The 23,818-nt window shown below is 40.2% G+C and overlaps 1 protein-coding gene across 1 annotated transcript; it reads right to left on the bottom strand.

Annotated features, from left to right (window-relative positions):
* Nucleotides 1-4,087: 4,087 nt before the first annotated feature.
* BET1 (Bet1 golgi vesicular membrane trafficking protein) lies at nt 4,088-17,435 on the bottom strand. The gene is made up of 4 exons (XM_054020439.1): nt 17,305-17,435; nt 9,932-10,047; nt 7,951-8,007; nt 4,088-6,720 (listed from the first exon to the last, which is right to left on the bottom strand). The coding sequence occupies exons 1-4, from the start codon at nt 17,321-17,323 to the stop codon at nt 6,565-6,567; spliced, it is 348 nt and encodes a 115-aa protein (XP_053876414.1). The 5' UTR covers nt 17,324-17,435; the 3' UTR covers nt 4,088-6,564.
* Nucleotides 17,436-23,818: the final 6,383 nt, after the last annotated feature.

Raw genomic sequence — 23,818 nt, 5'->3', positions numbered from 1 at the left:
TAAAAAATCCCAACACCACAGCAATTAAATTTAGAAACAAAAGCAAAGATAATTACAATATACTTTGTAGAACTGTGTGAACAACGGACATTTTGGTTTGCTGGCAGTTCTGAAAACGAAAACAATAAAAATCATTTTGAGTTGAATCAAACATTTTTGTTTGATCCAAAAAAAAAAAAAAAAAAAAAAAAGTTGAATGTAACATTTCTTTTTTAATAAAATTAAAGGAAATTTCAAATAGTTGTTTCAAACTGAAATATTTAGTTTAAAAAATGTCAGAACAAAACTCGGGTTTTCTTTTTGCCAAAACAATTTGCTGAAATCAATGCAAATTCACAGAGTGATGTGGTCAGCCCAAATCTGCCCTTTTCACCAATAGTTTTGATTGAAAAATGTTACTCAGCTCTAATACGTGTGCATTTGACAAAATACTAATGAGTGTACTAAAGTTTTCGTATAGCACCCACCTCTGTAGTGAATAAATGCAGAGTATTTTATGACCATAAGACCATATCATAGCACTCAAATATTTGCTGATATAGGGAGACACTAACATTTTTGGGTATGAATTATAAAGTATTCTAAGTAATTATATTTTGTTGTATCTAAACCTATCCAGAGGCCAATGCTTATTTCTGAGTGGAATAAATGGGCCCAGAAAGTCACAGGTGTTAGTGATCTTGTCATTGTACAACACTAAACAGTTAAAAATGGTTTAGGCCAAGGGTTGAGCAGAGACCTCAGCCAGCATGTCAACAACCACCATTAAAAAGCTATCCTTTTATTAAAGATACAGAAAAGGAAATGATAGAGATTTGAAATGTAAAGCATTAAGTAAGGTTTTCATTTTAACACTATCCCTTTCTATTTAGCTGCAGACCGTTTTATAAAGAATGCACCTGGTTTGACAATCTTTTAGATGGTATTAAAGATGGTAACAACTGTTCTTTTTTAGGGAAAAGAGAAAAAATTACTGGAGACAGGGGTGGAGCTGTAAAAGTCTGATCCCACTTCAAGACAAAACACACACAAAAGTGGAGAAAAACAATGACGGGAAAATATAGTTTCTGTTACTAGTGCTTGCTGCTGGAGAAAGACAGGTACAGCATAGTCTTATCGAGCCACTCGGACAACTTTTAGCAACATCAGGCTGTTAAGGCATTCTTCTTGATTGTCTCTGGCTTTACCGCAGTGCTGCAAAAGATGCAGTTGTTTGGCTGGCTAAGCCCAACTCTTATTAAACAAAAGGTGGAAAGAGAAGGAAAAAGGACAAACCAGAGAAGGAGTTAGAGCAGAAACCCAAGTATTACATTCCAGCTGGTGGTCAGGATTTAGTCAGATCTGGTGGAAGTGACAATATCCTCTGGGTTTTCCTTTGGGCTGGGTTGGTCAGGACATCTCTCATGCTCAAGATGATGAAGACTTAGTGCTATCACAATGAATCTTGCGGCCCGAGAAGCCTGTGAAGGTGGCAGCCAGGATGGTAAAGCTCACTCCTTTCAGTCCACCCGTCTTCCACAATTGGAATTCCCCCCCCACCCCCAAAGTCTTTAAGGAACCCAAAAGGGGATAATAGGAAGATTAGCCCAGGGAACTGTACAGCGTAAACTCAGAGTTTGCCCCCCCCCCATCTCCCCAATGTGGAGAGGAATATGCAACAGCCCCTCTGAGCTAAGATTCCCACACACTTTACTCCAAACTCACTGGTTTAAATAAAGAAAAAAACGAGTTTCTTTACTACAAAAGATAGATTTTAAATGATTATAAATTATAGCAAACAGATCAAAGCAGATTACCTAGTAAATAAACAAAAATAGAAACGAAGTCTAAGGGCAGGTCTACACTACCCGCCTGAATTGGTGGGTAGAAATTGATCTCTCGGGGATCGAATTATCGCATCTCGTTGGGACGCGACAATCGATCCCCAAATCGACACTTGTACTCTACCAGCGGAGGTAGGAATAAGCGCCGTTGACGGGGGAGCCGCAAAGGTCGATTTACCGCCGTCCACACAGCGAGGTAAGGCGGCTCCGATACGTCAAATTCAGCTACGCTATTCGCGTAGCTGAATTTGCGTATCTTAAATCGACCCTACCCCCCGTAGTGAGTACGTAGCCTTAGATACTAGAAAGATAGGATATGAATTAGCGAATTCTCACCCTGGCTGGTGATACAAGCAGGCTGCAGATTCTTAAGGGGCACGCTGCGCTTGCTTTACAGCTTGGAATTCTCAAGTCTTTCATATACAGACTAGAAATTCCTTTAGCCTGTGTCCAGCACTTTCCCCAGTTCAATCATTGTTTCTCAGGTGTTTTCTTGGGTGGGGAATGAAGAACAACAGATGATGTCACTCCCTGCCTTAAATAGCTTTAGCATATGGTGGGAACCCTTTGTTTTAAAACTTAGTCCCCAGACCAATTTGTGGAAAAATACTGACATCCCAAGATGGATTCTGGAATCATGTGGCCTCGTCACATGTCCTTGTAGAGTCATAGCAGCCATTACTTATAGGCTGTCTGGAGTGTTCCCTGGAAAGCTCACCAGGTGGGAGATAAGCTTCTCCTAAGGCCTATTGTTTTCCTTCATGGTTCACTGCCCTGAATAAGCCCTTCCCAACCAGCTATCTAGACTGAAAACATCTTGTCTAGTGGATGTTACCCAAGTGTAACTCCATTTGAAGTACAGGTATACAGTATTTATAACTTCAGATACAAAAATGATACATGCATACAAATGGGATAATCATATTCAGCAAATCATAGCTTTTCTAATGACATCCTACGTGACCCTTTTGCATAAAATACATCATAATTATGCTATAATCATATCATCCTATCACTATGAAGAATATGGGGTGCAGTGTCACACCCTCCTTCACATTTTACTGTTCCTTCATGCTTAAAGATACCCTCACTTTTCTCCAAAGATTGTTTCTGCATTCAAAGTATCAGATCTATTTTTCCTGGAAAACTAATTAGGTTGTAATATCAAGAAAAGGCTAAAACTCGAGCTACAGTTTCCCCAGAAATCAAGGGTTAGGGAGATTGAGTCTTTCATAGACATTACCTTTTACTCACCCGTTGAGGTTTAAAACCTACACCTCAAAATCCTGTCAATTTTAAACAATCTAAGACGATCAAACAGAGGCAGATTTTATTATCTGAGGATTCCCACAAAGGCTGAGAAAGGGCAAGAATAAACTAAAGCAAGTACTAGTGTACACATCGGTGTTAGTGCAACACTTTTGGGCAAGGGCAGAAAATATACCAACATTCATTCAAGCGTAGTTCAATTATGCTATGGATTGCATACACAATGAGTCCCTGCCATATAGGTAGTTGTATACACTAGGCAGCAGGAGAAAAAAATAAAGTAGTCCATGTAGTGAAACTGTTCAGATACTATGTTTGATAACCAAAAAGAGACACTGCAATAACGTGTGTGTGTGTGTGTGTGTGTGTGTGTGTTGGAGAAGTGGTGGGTAACACAGTAGCTAGCCCTAGAATGATAAAGGCCCTTTCCCCTATAAACTTAGAGGTTACCTCAGTGCAACTAGGGACACCTTAGTTCAATTAAGGGCTGCCTGAGACAATTATAAACCCCTCTTCTGGTGAGAGAGGGGGCAGAGAGACAAGTTGTTGCAGGGCTAGTGGTAGCCAGAAGATAGGCTTCTCCAGGGTGAGAGGCTGCTCTCCTCCTGGCAGGGGAAACAACTAAACTGAATGCCTATTTAGGGGAAGGATTGGTACCCCGGAGCCAATAACAGGACAACACCCGCAGAGAGGGGATAGGAAAAGGTATCCTCCTGTATTTTGTGTTTGTGAATTTGTTTCTTTTGTTTGGAGCACTCTTTGGGCCTGCCCCAAAGCCTTCCTTGAAAAAACTGATAAATAAAAAGGGAAAGAAACACTGTCCAGAGTGAGGCTGATTTACTCCAGGCCCTGCCACCTGCAAAGGGGAAGCACTAAGCCTGGCAAGACAGATGAGGTGCAAAACTCTGGAGGTCAGAGGCAATGTATTCAGATTAATGCTTGTAGTATCTCAGCTTGGGGGGCGACGCTCACTCCCAAAGACTACAATATCTACAACTGGAATAGTGAGTGTACTTTAATTCCTGAAGGCAGATTTATGTTAAAAATGGAGGGTTCCTTGGACAGAGGCCCATTGCAATATACCTACAGTGATATAAACAGCAATCCTTTAAAGGAGGAGGATGTGTTACATAAGAGTCAGTATTTCAAGCACATTTTGTTTGTGTCAATTTTTTTTAGAAGTATGACAACAAAAAATGTTCAAGTCTACTTAAACTATAGTAGATGAATTCTTTTGCAGACTATCTAGAATTAGGTTACTTCAGACATGGTAGATAAGAAAAACACAATCAAGTTGCCAAATATGGATTATAAAAGTCAGGGCCGGCTCTAGGCACCAGCCGACCAAGCACGTGCTTGAGGCGGCACCTCAGAAAGGTTGGCCAATGTTGGGGTGGTCGGGGGCGCTCGAGGGATAAAAAACGTTTTTTGTTTTTGTTTCAGCCGGGCAGCGCAGGGGTGTTTTGGCGGCGCTGCACTGGTGGGGGGGGCGAGGGCTTCGGTGGCACGGTGCAGCACTCAGGGAGTTTGGCCGGCCCAGCCCAGCGCAGCGCTCAGGGCGGGGGGTTGGGCGGCCCCGCGCAGTGCTGGGGGGGGGGGTGTTACGGTGGAGAGGCGCTCTTCTTTTTTGCCTGGGGCGGCAAAAAAGTTAGAGCCGGCCCTGATAAAAGTAACTTCCCGCCAGACTAATACTAGTATGATACTTAAATATTCAGAATGCACCTCAGTTAACCAGCTGTTTAAGTTATTTGTTTTCCAAGCAAGAGCAGTTACATCATTAAATGCTGCTGTTTAAAATATTTAATACGGATTCTAACATTATTTTAAAATCAGCACTTTTGAAAAACTTCTTCGTATTTTATGCGAGGAAAAATTACATAAGATGGAACAAACCTGCCATCTATTTTCAGGAACAAATCCATATGCCTAAGAAATATACCACAGACATGCTTTATTTTTTACACTTTGTAATGGGGTAGAGTACTACAAGTCATGGCAACATATTGCATTAATAGTGAGTCTAGAAAATTTAGGCAAGGCATAGTTTTCTTTTCGATAACACTTCAATCTCTAGAAAATGGTTTCTATTTTGTGTGCTACATTTAACAGTGTAATAATTGCTAGTCAACAATTTATCTTTATGAATAACCAAAACTAAGGCTTAATCTTAATAAATAAAAGTACCTCTAACAAAAGAGGTAATTAGTGCTATCTTGCATCATAATACTCTCCAGTATAAGAGCTTATAAATCTGGTTTCACATTTCAAGATAATGCTAAGTAGCTTTAAGAGGTCATTAACTGACAGAAATGTACGAAGGGTAAAAACCCCAGTGATTCAATAGAATCAGTAAATTTTAAGCACTTAAATATAAAATGTAATGGAAAGATGCTATGCAAATATTTGCATCTTGTCCATGCTGGTTCCCCAAACTATCAAAAGGCATTTGATTATACTGAATACATCTTAGGGCTTGTCTACATGTGCAATGTTCCTTGATCTGCACCACTATAGCACTTCAGCGTGGACATTACCTATGCACCGCTATGGGGTTCTCCTGTCAGCATAGGTAATCTACCTCCCCAAGAGGTGGAAGCTAGGTCAACAGAAGAATGCTTCCATCCACCTAATGCTGTCTATAGCAGAGGTTAGGTTTGCATAGCTATGTGTCTCAGGGATGAAGATTTTTCCACACCTCTGAGAAACATAGCTATCTTGCTGTAAGTTCCCAGCGTAGACCAGCCCTTAGCATTACTTGGTCTCAAATTAAAATTAACCAACGTTCTTCCAGTTTAGGTCAGTTAATTCCTCCTTAAACTGCAAGGTGTTTTTTTTTTTATTTCATTTTTAAATTCTAAGCCATGATACTTATAGAAACTTGCCAACCCCGACCCAAAGCATTACAAGTATGACAGTACTGTACTTGTAGTTTCAGGTGGTTTAATCTATGTTACAATAACTCTGTTTTAAAAAAGCACAAGCCTTTTTCATACTTCTATAATCTGCAAATTGCTACAAGCCTGATCCTAAGGTCCTTGCTCAGGATCAGGCCCTAATTTTGTTTATAATTTTTTTTTACTACTTTATTAAAAAAGTGAAACCCATTAAAGGAAATTCAAAGTTAAAGGTTCAAATTTTGTCCTGGCAGGGCATGTTTTTAATTTTTGTTCGTTTGTTTTGCATTTCCAAAGATATTTCCCCAAGAGTAACTTGAGCCAAGATGTAAATATGCACAAGGTAGTAGATAACATTTGTTAACCCCAGAAAACAGGGGATATGATAAGAAAGCTTCTGGAATGGTAAACATCAAGACAAAATATACATAACAAATGCACTGATATCTAATATAATTTACAATAACCATTTAACCATATTTATCAACAGAGTATGTAAATTTAAGGTCTGTCCTCACAAATTAAGACCATTTTGTAATTCTGTTGAAGTGGCACAAAAAAACTGGATATAATTTGCATCATCTCAGTTTAATAATCCAGTAAATTACAAAAAAGACAAAGAGTGCAAAGAGCATCATGTAGCACAATAGTTTTGTCTGGCTCCCTCTGGAGAGTGTTTTCAGTCTGCCTATAGTCGCATCTAGAAATCCACCTGTAGAATCAAAGTCAGAGTCCTACGAAAGAGGAGAACATATAGAGAATCATTCTAAGAAAATAATACCACGCTACAATGGACTATGCACATTCACTTCTTGCATTTGTCTTTTCTTCCTATATTTAGAATATTAAAAAACATTTCAAACCAGCATATGAACAGGCAGTTACATCTTGCTAGACTATAACAAAGAGAAGTCCTCCTTTCATGTCCATTGCATCCGATTACCTGTTTTCAGGTACATCTTGCACAAGTAACCAATTTTCTCTGATTTTCTTGTTTTTGCTTCTCTTCTCCATTTTTTTTTTTTAAATCAATTCTAGCACTGACATGCCTCCTGTACAGGTTTGTCAAAGCTATACTTTAATTCCTAGTGCATGTTTGCTTTAATAGAGCAGAAATAATTAGACTCATCTGGGACCTACCAATTTTAACTGCTCCTTTAAAAATTATATTCATACAAAGGCCATGTCTACACTTACTGGGGATCAACACTGCTGCAGGAGGTCTAGTGAAGACCTGTTAAAATCAACCACAGAGCACTCTCCAGTTGACTCTGGTACTCCACTGGAACGAGAAGATTAAAGTAAGAGATGCAGCACAATGCAGACACTGCAATAAGGGCTGGTCCACACTGGGGCAAGGGATCGATCTACGAAATGCAACTTCAGCTACGAGAATAGCGTAGCTGAAGTCGATGTTTCCTAGATCGAACTAAGTTTACTTACTGCGGGTCCACGCGGCGCAGGCAAGCTCCCCCGTTGACAGCGCTTCCGCCTCTCGGCGAGCAGGAGTTCCGCAGTCGACGAGGGAGCACTTCTGGGATCGATTTATTGCGTCCAGATGAGATGCGATAAATCGATCCCAGAAGATCGATCTCTACCCGCCGAATCGGGCGAGTAGTGTGGACCCACCCTAAGTTGACCTAAACTACGTCGACTCCAGCTACATTATTCACGTAGCTGGAGTAGCGTAACTTAGGTCAAATTACCGCGGTAGCGTAGACAAGGCCAAAGTGTTTATATGAGGAAGCACTGCTGCTATAGAAATAGTAGCTAATGGTCAATTTGGAGGCTAGAACTGTTTCTCCCTTTTGTCCCTATAATAAAGTAATTAACATTTTTGTGGTATGATATAACATAAGAGATAAATTCTTAGTCCCATCACTTAATATAAAAAATGCCAGCTATAAACAAGCATATGTATATATCACTGTAAAAATTCATAAGATTAGTTGCTACATACTTACCATGTCGGATAACATTTTATTCTGATTTTTAACTTCTGTTCCAATTTCAATGGAAAGCTATAAAAGAAGTGAGCATTACCATTACTTATATTATTTGAGTCCTATAAACCAGATTTGACATTATATACTGGGAGAAGTCATTCTGAAAGTATCTGTTCTGTCATCACCAGTTTTTTTCTAGATGTAGTAACATGGATGCTATATTTTGAAAGAGACTAGAGAAAAACACCTACGAAGGAAATTGTGCACAAGAGCAATAAATAAGCTCCTCAGCTCTGGGACACTTGTTACTTTACACCATTCCCCTACAGCAAAGCAGCTCTAACCTGAATGCATCTCACTGACATGCACGGATCCTCTTCTGGTGATGGAGTGCCACCACCGCATCTACATTTATGTTGTATTAGTTTATGACAAGAACATATACTGCCTAGGACTGGCATTATTTTATGGTACACATTTTTCTCCAGATTTTTTTTTAAGTTCTCTATAAAGATTGACTCTGGAATCAAATATTCAGAATAGAGCAAAGGTGTTTATAGTCTTTTCCCTATTTTTCTCATTTTACTAAGAACCACTCTTCACAGTAGAAGGAGACATAGCATGAATTACCAGAAACTTAAAAGATATGGGTCAAATTTACATAGCAATAAGCTACTCAAGGGTGCAGTTATCAGGCTATTGGTACACTGCTTGGATGACTGAATGTACTGTCTGTGTTCCTGGCTCTCAGTGCACCTGAAGTATATGGCAATGACCTGACTAATGCACACCCTGGAGTAGCTTATTGTGATATTATTAACACAGACATGTTGACAGCAGAATTTCAAACTTTCCTACCTGGGGCCACCCAAATGACCTACTTTTTTGTGTTATGATCCCACTCCCATGGTCTTTTGCTGTTTTTGTATGAGGGTACTGTGTAGATAATTCTAAGTGGCACTTATCAGGAGTACAGCATGGTGCTAGCAGTAGGGAAGGTGGTTAGGAGTGACAAGCTGTGAGAGCAGAAATCAGAGCTTCTCCTTCCCTCACTCCATTAGATCTTAGCAGTCACTGTGTTTTTCTGATTTTACTTCAAAACCCAAACCACCACTTGTGATGCAACCCCTAGTTCAAAGTATGATTTAAGATGACAGCATTTATTTAAGCTAATCTGTCTCTATGCTTGTCTAATTGGAACTGAATTGCTTAATTATGAGCAACAGTCTAGCAATAAGATTGTAAGGGCTTTGATTCTGTAAAATTAATTGCCTTGTACCACATCTCTAGAAACGGCACCTATAGGGAGGGCTCCAAAATGTTTAACAGGTCTTGGAATGGACTAACTATTGGAAAAATAAAATTTCTAGTTGAGTAAAGTGGACTCCCGGGGTTTTGGTTAGAAAAAGGTTTAAAAATACAGTCCTCAGTCTCTAAAATGAGTTAAGATTCCCTAGGCAAGACATTTCTTCTTTTGAGGAAATCAGGATGTTACTTCCTATTCCATATTATAAATTCATAAATAGATGTAGTAAAAGTTGTCCAAACCTCAACTTGAAGGACTTGATTGTCCTTCAACTACTGTCTCTGCTAAGTACAAGTAGTCTAATTCCTTAAGTTAACAGGAACAAACAAACACACAAATTGGTTGCCAGGTCATTTACTGAGCTAAACCCAGGCTTCTAGTTTCCCTGACCAGCGTGATTCATACTCAAGGAAATGACTCCTAGAGTTGAGAATAAGTAGAAGGTATAGACTCTGCTGTCCTCAACAGGCAAGTAGCTTCATGATTAGCCAAAAAGGACAGCTGGAGCTAAAATCTAATTAAAGAGGAAATCAGCTACACGAATGAATGCACTGTGCTTTTTGACTGGCAATATTTTTTTCTTGTATTCAATTTACGTTCTAAACTTTTACTCTATTGCTGCTTCACTGGTTCATAAGATTTTGTGCACTTAATTCACTCCAAGTGATGATGCCACTATAATTATATACTTACTGATTTTATGGCAGAGACTTTTGTACGCAGACTTTCAGTTAACCTTTCATTTTCTTCTTCGTGTACACTATACCCACTATTGGTATAGCCATAGTTACCAGTAGCTACTCCTTCACCTTTAAAAAAAAAAAAAAAAAAAAAAAAAAAGAGACCAGTAAATCAGGTTTACAGACAGGAAATACCATCCAAGCAAAATACAGTATCATGGGGGTCCCAGTCCATTTATGGTTACAAATGCATCCCTTGTGCATCCCTGCAGCATCCTCAAGAATGAGCAAGAGACGTTAACATACACAAATTCTCTCAGGAATTTAGAACATTGAGTTTAGCTTTCAATTCAGAAATCGGGAAATTAAAAGGTTCTTTGGTAACCTTGATTTAACTAAATCATATATCATGACCCAATTTTGCCCTCAGATACAGTAAATTTTTGTATTCTCTAAGGAAGAGAGCCTGAATGGTAAAAGGCTGAAAGTAGCAGCGAGTCCATTGTATATTAAAGTACACACTCCCAACTATGCCGTATGTGGAATGCAGGAGTTAAGGTTACTCAGTAAGAGTCTTCGTAGTTTTGACTTTGGAATGTTTACATTGTAACCTGTTATATTAAATATAGGTTTTAATGTCCCTTTAGTTTATAAAAATGGAAAAGTATTAACATACAGACTGCATAATCAGAGTTTTACTCATGTGTCTACCAGCAAGAGACCTCTGCCTTGCAGTGGGATGCTGCACTTGGCAAGTCATCTACTAGTTGGATGAAGGAGCTTCAGAGCTGCTACCCAGATTGTCAACTGGCAGATGACTGACCAGTAGAGGAGAGTCAGTGCCAAAATCATCAGCTTAGTATGCTCACCCCCTCCCACCTCTAATAAAGGGACTGTCCAACCAGCAGCTAAACAACATACTGGGAGAGGGATGCACCGTGATCCCTGCATTCTCTCTCTCCCTCCCCTCCCTCTCCCCCCCCCCACACACACACCCCAATACTCAAAGCAAAAGCAGTCTAGCTTTGCAGGCTAAGAGGAACAGCAGGGTGAAGCAGGCCACAAGTAGAAGACATATCAAGGGAGGTGGCTGGGTAAAAGCCCGAGTTTCCAGGATTGGGAAAGAGAATGATGAAGTAAAACGGGGGGAGTGGGGGGGGGGAGAAAAGAAAACCTGCTAAACTTTAGAGTAGAGATTGTATTTACTTTCAGCTAGCAATCTAGTTCCTATCATAATTTATCACTAGTACCTAAAAATTTCAAATCACACTAAAACTGTTTGAATCCCCTCGACAAATTAATTCTCTCAGTTCATCTTTGAAAAGGTTTTGAGAGAGAGGAGACAGAGCAGTCATATCCACAAAACAAGAATAATGCATTGATATTATCTCTTGACTGATTTCACACTGTACCATATACAGTAGAGGCATACACAGGATAACTAGATAACTGATATTATGGATTTATGATATTCCATAATACCAAGGTGTTTTTTTATTTGTTGGGTGTTTTTTTTTTTTTTTTTTTTACAGATGCAGAATAAAAAAAATTTTTTTTTTTTCACAAGTTGGCTTAATGACAAGTTTTCAGTAAGGATGAATGAACTGGAAAGCTTCCATTTTACTATCATGTTACTCAAAAATGGGAAAATTGATCTTTTTCTTTTAATTTTTTTCCAGTCAGATTTGGATTAAGACCAAATATGGAAAATTGGCTCAAAAGGAACCTTTTCGCAGAGTTACAAGCATGTGCAAAATATGAGATTATAATTGAAGTAACCTTATGGTATTCATTACTAAGTGAATATTATAGTAGGGATGTGTTTACAATGGACTTTGATAATCTGTAGCTTGGAGCCAAAGTCCAGTAGTTATACATCAAAGGTCATTGCAAGAGACAGTCTTTTACAAATGGAACAAGCATTCCCAGCCTTTTAAATAAGCAAACCCCATATTTACATAAACCACAACTTCAAGCGGGAATGGGGTTGTCAGACAGGTATGGAAGAAGTACAAAGGGCAGACTTTTGAAGTTTAAGATAAATCAATGCCGTGTGTGTACTGTCCCACAACATTGTGTGCTGTCATTATGGTAATAAGCAGTATACAGTAAGCACCACTGTGTAATAGGCAGCTAAAGAAGGGACAGGTGGCTGGAAGCAATGGCAGAAATTCTAGAAATTGTAAGTATTTATAAGAATAGAAGAATTTACCTAGACAACCTCTCTCAATGTGCCTCAATCTGAGGGGGACTGGGTAGGCAAGTAGAAACTGAATAGACTAAATAAAACAGATTTCTCCTAAAATAAAATGTAAGAGTCTGTCAAGAGTTGTGAACTAGGAAGATAGAGGATTCACACTCATCTTAGACTGCACAAAAATTGTTTTTTTGGATTCTTTAAAATCAAATATTCTATTGACTGAAACCATCTACTGAAATGATAGAGCACAAAGTTTAATAACTCTAAGCAAGCAGGACATTTTTTAATGCCATCATAATAGCGATGTAGCCACATGATCAATTTAAGTCACTTTGTCTGGCCTTCTAATAGCTTTTCAACATCAGTTTCATTCAGGAACAGTCTGTTAGTCCGGTACCAAAAAGATGGCAAATACTATAGGAAATGTGAAAAGCAAGGCACTGAATTTTATCAATTTGCAACCTCCTTTTTATGTTGAACACTACCTTCAATGTACCACAAAATGAGCAATTAGGAGAAGTGTCTGAAGCACTTAAATCCAGACATTTTTAAACTTTCAGGTCTTGCAAGTGAAGAAAGGGGAAAAATTTAAAGAATCAGTATTATAGAGTGAGCTGGTAACCACCCCTATATTTTAATTACTTTGACATCAATAGTCTAATATGACCCAGGAATGGGTACAAACATCCACTCAGGGAAAGTATGTTCCCATTTAATACTGATCCCATGTCTGAATAGAAAAATCAAAGAATACTGTCTGAATTAATCCTAAACTTCTGATGCATGGGTCACATGATATATATCTTGTTGATGAAGTATTAATTCCTACCAATCCTACAACGTATTTTGGAAGCTCAAAGTTCTTTTACTATCACCATCAACACCATGGTTGATTGACTGAAAGAGGAGGATGCCCAAATTTCCCAAAGACTCTGTGGAATTCAAGAACAGTATTTATATTTGCACCAAACTACCATAAATGTTAAAATGTATAATGAGCACAAACTTTTTAAAAAGCATGACTTTTAATCAGAGGCGGGGTGGATAAAAATCAATGATTTTTTAAAAGAAAAAAAATTAGATTTTTTTGATAAAATGCTTTTTGAGGAAAAAACCTATCTAAAGATAATTTTAATTAATATATATTATAGCTCAAAGATATGTCATCATGGAATAGGGATTATAAATTCTAATTCTATACTATGAGACAATATATTCATGTATGTTTAAGAAAAGTTTTGTAAATGAGTTCCAATAAGTTCATTGATTAGGGACCCTATTTTATGGGGTTCCACAGGCTTCGGTCCAGATTATTTAGGTTAATCTTTCTATCTACCCAATGGGACTCAGTGCTCAGTTTAGAAGATACCATCAGAGATGCTTATTTTTGCAGTTCTCAAACTGGATTTGTGTCCCCAGAGGTAACATGCTTGTTAACAGCAAAAATGTTTGTAAATAAATAAATAAATAAATAGAGGTGAGAAATAACAGACCTCAACTCTATTGTTCCTCTGCAAATTTGTGTACACACTGTCAATTCCCTACCTCTTTCTGAAAGTGCAAAGTTTCAAAAAATTCAATAAATAGAAGATTGTTGGGGGCAGCATAGATCTGGACAAGGAGAAGAAGTCTGGAGATAAACGTGAGAAGTGAGGGACATACGCTTGTTTTGTTAAAATATTATATGTTTGCTGTTGAAGAAAAAAATCCAGAATACTTAACGTTGTTGTTTTAGTTAAATAAAACAATTTAAATGTCTGTCTGGTGATGTTCTCCTCCTAATACAGCATGGCAAGAAAATCCTCCAAATATTAATGATTAACCTGTTGAACTGGAGATATTTATGAAGTCATTGGAAGGTGAACTATCTGCTTCAATTACCTTTGGTAAATTAAATAACCAAAGAATCATTCATTTTCTGCTATAGCTGTAAAACTAATCTGAAAAGTTTTCAAAATAGTGTGTACCTTCTAAAATGAAACCTACATCTATCTCTGAGTTATGTGAAGAATATGTATTAAGGTTATAACAACCAACAAGAATGCACTTTTATGTAGAAATCTATGATTAAATTGAGTCTTCTTGACTAGTGATTTAAATCAAATCTACCCTGATCAGAGGACCAGAGGGAGAGGCACTAAACTTTTTTTTTTTTTTTTTTAAAAGCAACTAGAAGGTGTGTTTGGAGGGATCTGACACTACAAGCTGACCATTCCTTCAGTGGAAATCTGATTTGATTTAATTAAAGAACTAGACCCACACAAAAAAACCTGAAAGAATTCAGAAGCAGCTATGAAACCTATTACTTAACTAACATGACTGATCCCAAGCACAAAGAAGTGTCAGAAACATGGCTGATAGAAAAAATGTTGTTATTCTCTTCTAGCATTTAAAAGTAAAGATCAAGATTTCTACCCCAAATCTTGTTTGCAGAGTACGTTGTATCATGCCGTTGCATCATAATTAAGGCTCTGTGTTTGTCATGGAGGTCGCGGAAGTCACAGATTCCTTGACTTCCTGAGACCTCTGAGACTTCTGCAGTGGCCAGTATGGCTGATCCCAGGGCCAGCTGCACAGGCAGCCCTGGGGACAGCCACACAGGCTGCTTTGGGAGCGGCCTCGCAGCCAGCCACTGCTGGAGTGGTCCCAACCCCAGAAACAGCCGCACCAGCCACTGCTCTGGCGGCCCCAGGCATTTGGCCCCAGGGACCACCCAAGCGGTGGCTGCTGCAGCGGTCCCAGGGGACGACTGGAGCAGCCACTGCTTGGCGGCCCCCCAGCGCTTTCCTGCCTCAGCTGCTGGTGCCGCAGGCTCCCCTCTGCAGAACCCCCACCACCCACCCCCAAGATTCAATAGGGGATATTTATGATATAAGTCACGGACAGGTCACAGGCCGTGATTTTTTGTTTCTTGCCCATGACTTGTATATGACTTTTACCACAAATACCCATGATTAAATCATAGCCTTAATCATAATGGAAGACTGGAAATAAAATAATAGTCCTAGATCAGTTGAATTCTGTACATTTAAAAAAATATTGTTGGTATTGCAGTAGTATCTAAGGCCATATTTGCACTATATGCTTCTTTTGACAGTGTGTAGAGTATGTACTAAGGTGGCCCCCCAACCCGCAGCACAAGTTTAAATAGCAGTGTAGACGGTGAGGCACAGCTTAGGTGAGTAGAGTACAGACATCCCTGAATGGTCAGGGTATGAACTCAGGTACATAGCCTACATGGCTCTCTACTTCCCCAAGCCATGCCTTCCTGTCTACATTGCTCTTTTTAGTCATGCAGTGTCCCACTGGAGACTTTCCCTTTCCGTGCCACAAGAAAACACACCAGCAGTGGCTAAAGGCTCTGGCAGGGGGAGGCAGCAGGGAAAGGTTCTGGCAGAGTGGAAAAGGTTCCAGCAACTCTCCACTTCTAGAACCTTTCCTCACTTCAGGTAAGGACTCGAGCAAAGGGGAGGCAGCAGGAAAAGGGAAAGGTGCTGCCAGAACCTTGCCCTGCTGCAGATAAGGATTCTGGTGGCAGGGTAAGGCTCCAGCAGCAGCAAAAGGCTCTGGCAATTCCCCACCACAGGTAAAGACTCTGGCAGCGGGGAACAGCTCAGCCTCCCTCTGCCAGAGCCTTTTCTCACTGCAATGAAAGGCTTGGGGACCTGCTGAAGTCTTTCCATGCTGCCCCCACCAGAGTCTTTCATTGACATGTAGCTACACACTGCAATATGGACACAACCTGCTTTTCACTGCACCATGTAGCTACACATACCCTTCACAGTGTGTAGTGTAGACATAGCCTAAGGCCTCCAGTCAGGAATCAGGGTTCTGTTGTGCTACTCATGATAGAAACACATAACAAAAAGATGGTCTACTATGGCCCAAAGAACTAAGTCTACGGCCTTACCTACACTTAGCATAGCGATTTCAGTCAGGAGTGTAGAGATAAAATCTACACACTTGGTCACATAGCTCTGCTGACAACTCCACCCACCCACCCACCCCCAGTATATACACAGCAAAGGTAAAGTCATGAAAGGAAGTAGTGTTTTTATACCTGCCAAATTCATGTTTGTTGGCATTGCTGAGTCTACCCTAGTAGACCCAGAGTCTGTTTTACTACATTCTGAATGGTTTGGTCAAAACTAATAGATCCTAACTACTTAGTAGATTGGGTAATTCTTTTATTCTTGTATTTTATTTACATAATTACAGTTTTGTCAATTTGGACTATGTTTTTTCTCATTTACTTAACTTTTTCCCACCATTATGGGGAAAATCACAACCTTACATAGTAGTGAAAGGACTTAACGGCAATGTGCTGTACAAGTAATAGTGCCTGCCCCAGACAGCAACATGTTCATAACTTCCCATACTCCCTTTTACATAATCCTTCCAATGGCCAGCATTCTTGTTACCCAACATTGAAAGGGTTATTTCCAAGCCACATTATAGACACATCTGAAAGATTGATACCAGCTGCAGAAGTAGCCTGTCTTCAGGCAGGAAATGAAGGGCAACAAACAGCTACATATAAATTTACAAATACGTTTTTCAAGTCAAGGCTCTAAAACAGAGTCCATGAGCTTAGTACTAGCATGCTACAAAACAAAAAGGCAAAAATAAAAGCAGCAATTTAAATTTATCTTCTTTCACTTTCTGTCATCATCAGCAGGTTGGAGGATGATCTCTACCACAGATTTACATGTGGGTCCTGACATGACTCAGACCTCCCACTTTCTGTAAATAACAATCGATTGCTGAAGGGTATTGAGAGAAGCTCTGAAACAACGACAACATTCAATTACTGGGGGGTAAAGGAAAGCAGCAGCTGGAGTGGGGCGAGTCTGATAAACTATGATCAGCGAGGTGGAAAGGAAAGTGCCCCACGGGCTTCCTACCCCAGCGCTGGGATGGTGTCTCGCTTCTGCAGCCTCCTCCCAGTGCCACTGACTTCACAGGGGCACAACCCCCGGCGGGGGTAACCGCGCTGGAGTTTAGCCAGACACTAGTTCAGGCCACGGGTAAGGCGGCCACAGAAACGATTCACGCATCATTTCCACCTCCTTGCACGGCCCGGTCCCTCCTCCGGCCACCCCCCAACTCCCGCTCCCCGACCGCCCCGCTCAGCCCTGCAAAGCCCGGGCCCCTCCCCGGCTCTCCCGCCGCCGCCCCCCGCTTACCCAGCCCAGCGCGCCTCATCCCTGCGGCGGGATGGGCAGGGGACCGGCTCCCCCCCACCCGCTGAGGAAGCGGCTCTGCGCGTCAGCGGCCAAGCTCCGGCTTCCGGGCCCTCCTCAGTCACCCCAAACGCCACGACATCGCTACCCCACAGCCCTCTGGGTAATGCAGTCCCTCCACGTGCGGGGCCCTTCCGGCCGAGCGCGGGGCCTCCTGGGTAGTGTAGTTAATAATAAAAAATAACATATGGGGCTAGACCTGTCTCATAGAGCTGGAAGGGACCCTGAGAGGTCATTGAGTCCTGCCCCTGCCTTCACTAGCAGGACCAAGTACTGATTTTGCCCCAGCTCCCTTAGTGGCCCCCTCAAGGATTGAATTCACAACACTGTGTTTAGCAGGCATACCCGCAAACCACTGAGCTATCCCTCCCCCTTGCATAGCAGCTGGTTTAATCTCATTTGAAGTTAAGTGATTTCCTGGTACTTGAGTTTAAAGAAAATACTTTTATGAGGCTTATTTATAGATTCTCCTAATTTAAGTGAGGCATTTACTAGAAAAAAGGCAGCTACACTGGGTTCTCTAATTCTATAGGAGACTGGCATCCTACGTTATTTTTATTTATTATTTGTATTGCAGTTGCCTTTAGAAGACCTAGTCCTGAACCAGAGCCCTGCTGTGCTAGATACTATTCAACTGCATAGCAGAAAGATAGTCCCTGCCCCAAGGAGCTTGCAATTCAAGTATAAGAGGAGACAATGTGATTACAGACAAACCTGGGTGCATAATTAGACAATATTGGTCAGTATGATAGGCAGTGGGTCTTAGCAAACCATCTGCCATCCTATATACAATTGCTTTAAAACAAATCATTCTCCTTTTGTGACACGAAAACCCTGGTAACTTACAGCATTTCCTTTTTCTCTGTCTATCAGTTGAACAGATCTGTCAGCTACAGTGTAGCCTGATTTTAGCACATCTTTAAGATGAATATGGAAAAGACATGTATTACTTTCTTTGCATGTAGAATTATTACATGATTTATATGTAGAAGTAATATTGATTTAAAATTTCCCTTCCCAAGCACTAGAGTGTAGATTTAAATTTATGAAACAAAAGCCCACCCTAGCTATAGTGTTTGCTTGTAATTTCTTGCCATCTCTCTCTAATAGTCAAGCCATTCTTTACCTCATTTTGGAAACACATAATCAGAATAGGGAGCCTTGTGCCCATCTGAGTTGTGTTCCTTTCTGCAGGTGTACAGCATGTACACAACACCAGCAAGATTAAAGGGAGGCAGTGAAGGTGGCAATTTAGGAGAGGCAAAGTAAAGAATGAAGGAGAAAGGAAAGCAGGAGAAAAAAATTAAATTTTCACCCTGTCCAGTACAATCTCCCTTCAGCAGCAGGCAATTTTCCATAAAACCTTATCTGAAATGCTACAGCTCTTATTATTTACTCTATGTATATCTATGCTGCCCATTATTTTAGTGTCTAGGTTTCAACTACATCAGTCCAGGAAAACTTATCAGTTCCTTTAGGAAAGGGGATAGTTTTCTCATACTGCTTTCCCCACTTCCATCTTATTTGTGAGAAAAACTTTTTGGTACTTTACTATGCAGAGTTCACAGGTGGGGCCATTCCCCAACTTGGTTGTTAAACAAAGGGTTTTTTTAAGGAAGTGATCCAGGACACATTTCTTTAAGTGGCAAGATTTGGATTTAGCTTCATCTCTGGCAGTTGTGAAATCCATAGCTAAGGGCCATATTCTAAAAAAAACTTATTCCTGTCCCTTGCAAATTTGAACCATCAGTAATAACATTTTCTTCCATGGTGGGTTGCAGAGTGACAATCTCTGTGGAAGTGCCTCAAACTCTAAAACAGAGAGTGAATTCCGCCCCCCACTGACGTCAGTGGCAAAACTTATTTTCTCTTCAATGCGACCAGAAGTTCACCCAAAGTCTTTTGCTATGACATATAACCCCACTTACATTTTTCTTTTATACTGTGCATGATTTGTCTGCTCTGTGATGAGGATTTCCTGGCTCTTTGAGATATTTCTTTATGTCATGTTTCCCATGACTTGTTTCTCTATCTTCCTTGTTTTAGGTAGAAAAGGTAGATTTGTGCCATCATGTCCATAACATGCTTATAACATCTTGTAACCATTTATTAATTCTATAAGCCATTTATAAATGGAATGATTATATCAAGTGTGACCAGTAGGTACTCTACATTTTCTTATAGCATAAAGTAGTGAATAAGATGTTTTATCATACAATGAATGTGTATTTCACTTTGTATTTTTTCTAATTTTATTGTAGTTATATTGTTTAATACACCTCTTTGCACCTTTTCCAATTCTAATACATCTTTTTTGAGATGGGGTGACCAGAACTGCAAACAGTATTCAAGGTGTGGGTGTACCCTGGACTTGTATAGCAGCATTATGGTATTTTCTGCTTTATTAGCTATCCCTTTCCTAATGGTTCCTAACATTCTGTTTGTGTTTTTGACTGCCGCTGCACATTGAGTGGATGTTTTCAGAGAACTATCCATGATGATTCCAAGATCTCTTTCTTGGGTGGTGAATATAGTGACCAGATAGCCTTCTTATAACTAAAGTATTATTCATTTTAACAATAGGAACAAAGCATGTAGGGCTTGTCTACATAGCAAATTACTGCCTGGCAAACTGGGATGTGAATTTACAGCATGGGAGCTTGACACACAATAATATCCTGTGTGGACGCTGCTACAGCACAGTGAAGGTCCTGGAGTCTGGCTCAGCACCCTACACTAAGTTCTCCATATATATGTAGTCTGTGACTTTTGCCATCTTACATGCATGGTTTTCTTATCTATAGGCTTATCGCCCCCTGATGGTAGCTTAGGCAGGCCTGGCTTCTTCAGACACCTAGTGGATGTCTGTCTTAGTTTGCTTCCCTGGACAGCTACCCCCTTCTTGAGAGGGAGTCCCTTTTTATACTAGTCATTTGTTCTTTTTCTAGCTTTGATCCTGTTTGTCACAACCTGCTCTGTAACTTGGTTGGGGCCAGGAAGTAGAATCTTCACAGCTAATAGTTCAGGCATTGTCTCTTAATAACCCTTAAATACTTACTAGGCAGTAGCTTATCTTGAGGCTTTGCTTCCTTCTTGCTTGCTTTTCCTTGCAGCCTCCTATTAAACTAAATACCCCCAATAACCAGGTCAACATGCAGAATTCACAAATTATTACAAATCAACTCCACTTCTGTCACAATCCCTACCAGTAAAGTAGAGAAAAGAAAAGGGAATAGCCCCAAAAGGGCCTATTCAGTTGAACTTGTAACAAACTATTAGAAAATCAGAAATCCAAATATGATCATCATCATAATTTATCATTGCATAAAAAGATTGAGATATTTTGGTTACTTCAGTATTTTTAAAACAGTTTTTCACAATCTTCTTGATTAAAACCCACAGCTTTCCAGAATTACAAGCTGTGATAACAACCTAATGAATCACAGTACACTGTCACCATATGTTGACATAATTAGAAAGCTGTAAAGCTGGTACTGTATGATATTATGTGTTTGCACCTAATTTTTCAGTGTCTGCTGTTTGCTGTTAAAATATGAAGTGACTTTTTTTTCTTTAAAAAAGCCTGGCCAGTGATCCAATAGGTGATTCATTAGTGCAATTAGGTAACAGCAGATTGTGGATATTTATAAATAGAATCCATTACATCAGCCACATAAAAATAGGACTAGCATCAGACAATCTTCCAAGTTAACAGACAATATTTCCAAAAGGGACAATATGGCCATCTTTCCTCAGCATCCTGTTAACATCTTGCGCCCATACTAATTACTCTTGGGGGAATTCTGCACCAAAAAAATTAAAAATTCTGCACACCATTTTAAAATTCTGCGTATTTTATTTGTCAGAATAACACAATATGGTAAGGCCATTTTCAATTATTTCAGTAATTTATTTCAGAATGCCCGTTGACAAGCATGTCTAACAATACAGACAACAAAAAATATTCAGGAAATGTTTTTTGACAGATTCTTTACTAGACATATTAATACAGAACTTTGTCTAAAAATTCATTTAAACTTCAATACAGAAACATGTTTCTTGTGCCCTTCAGAAGCTGCGCAAAGGCTTGGGGAAGTCAGGTTTAATGGAGGAGCTGAGGGAGAAGAAAGTCATTGCTGGGAAGGAACCTGGGAGTGAACTTGGAGGGTTGTTGGGTGTGGGTTGGAGATGTATGGGACAGGTTTTTTTTGCAGGGAGCAGGGAGGGATTGTTGGGGAGCCTCTACCATGCAGACCCTGGCTGACCTCTACCCTCTCCCATTCAGTCAGGCACATCTGCTCCTGCCCCCATGTGTCCCTGCACCCCTCCTCCCCCATGTGTCCATGCCGCCCCCACTCAGCTCCCCCTTTTCCCCCCATTCTCATGTGTCCCTGCACCTCCCGTGTCCCTGCACCCCCTCAGCCACCCCTCCATTCCCATCCCCATGTGTCCCTGCAACCCCCTCCCATTCGGCACCTGGTTCAATGCTGTCACCCCACTAGCTCCTGTGCTCCCACCCCAGTCAGTCTCTCCCCCCCCACTAGCCCTTCTGAACCCCGTCTATGTGACTCCACCAAAGTCTCATGTGTCCCACTCTGTCCGTGTCCCCCCCACATATCCCATTCTTCCTCACCTGTGTGTTCTGGTGCCACAGCAGCCCGTGGTGCATGAAAAGTGTAATGTATTTTCTGCAGAGAAAAAAAATCTACAGGGGCATGAATTCTGCATATGTGCAGTGGCACAGAATTCCCATAGGTGTAACTTATGTTACTTGACAATTATGAATACACAAATTGCTTGGGGCAGCAGAATGAAATCAGTCAAAAAATGCTTACTGCCCCAAAATTTCGTCCTGCATTTCTTACACTGACAAAACTCCCATTGAGGATGGTCCCTTTAAAGAGGTCGGTATCCCTCCTTTTACTGATTTTGTCTCCAAGCACTGCCATCTTCAAGGATACTAGGTGTGGGGGAAGAATTGTTACTGTCATAAATCTTTAAATTGTTGAGGCAGTGTCCTGATGACTAACCTAAGGGAAGGGGAAACAATCTGAATGAATTCAGTGGAGGGCATCATAGAAGGAGAAGAAAATATTTTAAATTTTAAAAAAGGTAACTTATTGCCCCATAGTAACAGTCATTTTAAAACTACAACTGGGTGCTTTCTTCTCCAGTATAGGTATATCCTTTGATGTAATTTAGATTTGAAAAATATTCTCAGATTTAATTTCTGACCTACTTACCATGTGAAAAATAATGAACAAGTATTTAACTTATTAAACAGTTTGATCTTGATTGTTTGAGGCATTCGTTCTTTCATAAAATTATCTTTTTAGGTTACATTCCAAAGGCATCTCTTGTCTGATTCATCAGTGTGTAACCTATGCCAGGTCTCTGCTTTTCTTTTGTAGGTTTGTTTTCAGGGCTACCAAAATTAGATTAGAATAGAAAATACATTGTTGTGGATACACTTGCAAGTTTTCCACCTAAATTCACTATTTAAAAGCTTGATCCAAAGCTCATTGAAATTAATGGGAATATATCCACTGATTTCAATTGACTTGGATTTGGTTGTAAATCCTCATAAACTAACTCAGCTGATTCTTTGTATTCTACATAGCAAATACTGTGTAATTTATGAATAATGCCAGTCACATTTCCCCCTGTAAATTAAGGTACTATTTCCAATGTCATCTCTGACTGGTTAATAAAATCAGTTGAGTGAGTGATTAGAATTCAGAGCAACTGTAGTAGCCTGAACATTAATAACTGTCTGAAGAGAAGGAGAACCAAAATGATTTAAAGACTAACCCATTTAAAACCAGAATCTGAATTCAGAAGTGACTTAGGAAAACAAGAATGTGTAATAATAATGAGTAGAACACACAGCTCTAACATTTCCGAAGAGGCAATTAAATAATAATTTGCAAAACACTGGCTGCTCCATTTATAGCTAGGCAAACATCTCAGATTCTGCTCCGCTTATATCTACTATTGTCTGTGATGCGATTCAGGTGGGAGGTTTCCAGATCAAAATGTTTACAAGCCACCAAATGTTAACTGGGACCAGCAAGTTCTGCCGAGACCAGCTCGCCCAGTTGTCTACATAGGTGACTTCAACAACCACCATCCTGACTGGGGATACTCTCCATCAGACATTAACAGAGACCAGCTGGTGGAGTGGGCATCTAACAACTATCTTGCCCTCATCCATTTTGCAAAGCAGAGAGGCAACCTTCCGCTCAGCCAGATGGTCTCATAAATACTCTCCTGATTTGTGCTGGGTGTTATTCCTGGATGGTCACTCCTAACCTACGTCATGTCTGGTTTTGGAAGACTTCCCACGTAGCCAACAGAGACCTTCCGTTATCCACATGAGGTTCCAATCATTAGAACCTTTAACATGCCAAGATGGAAATTTAGGAAGGCAGACTGGAAAAAGTACACAGATGCTCTA

This window comes from Malaclemys terrapin, chromosome 2, assembly GCF_027887155.1.
Source record: "Malaclemys terrapin pileata isolate rMalTer1 chromosome 2, rMalTer1.hap1, whole genome shotgun sequence".
NCBI classification, from domain to species: domain Eukaryota; kingdom Metazoa; phylum Chordata; order Testudines; family Emydidae; genus Malaclemys; species Malaclemys terrapin.
This window is presented reverse-complemented; position numbering and strand designations above follow the sequence as displayed.

What these genes read in the sequence shown, in the direction of transcription:
- BET1 (XM_054020439.1), bottom strand. An exon ending in AAGTCTCTGCCATAAAATCA is followed by an intron (nt 8,008 to 9,931) that starts GTAAGTATATAA and finishes CTTCTTTTATAG; the next exon opens with CTTTCCATTGAAATTGGAAC. An exon ending in ATAAAATGTTATCCGACATG is followed by an intron (nt 6,721 to 7,950) that starts GTAAGTATGTAG and finishes CCTCTTTCGTAG; the next exon opens with GACTCTGACTTTGATTCTAC.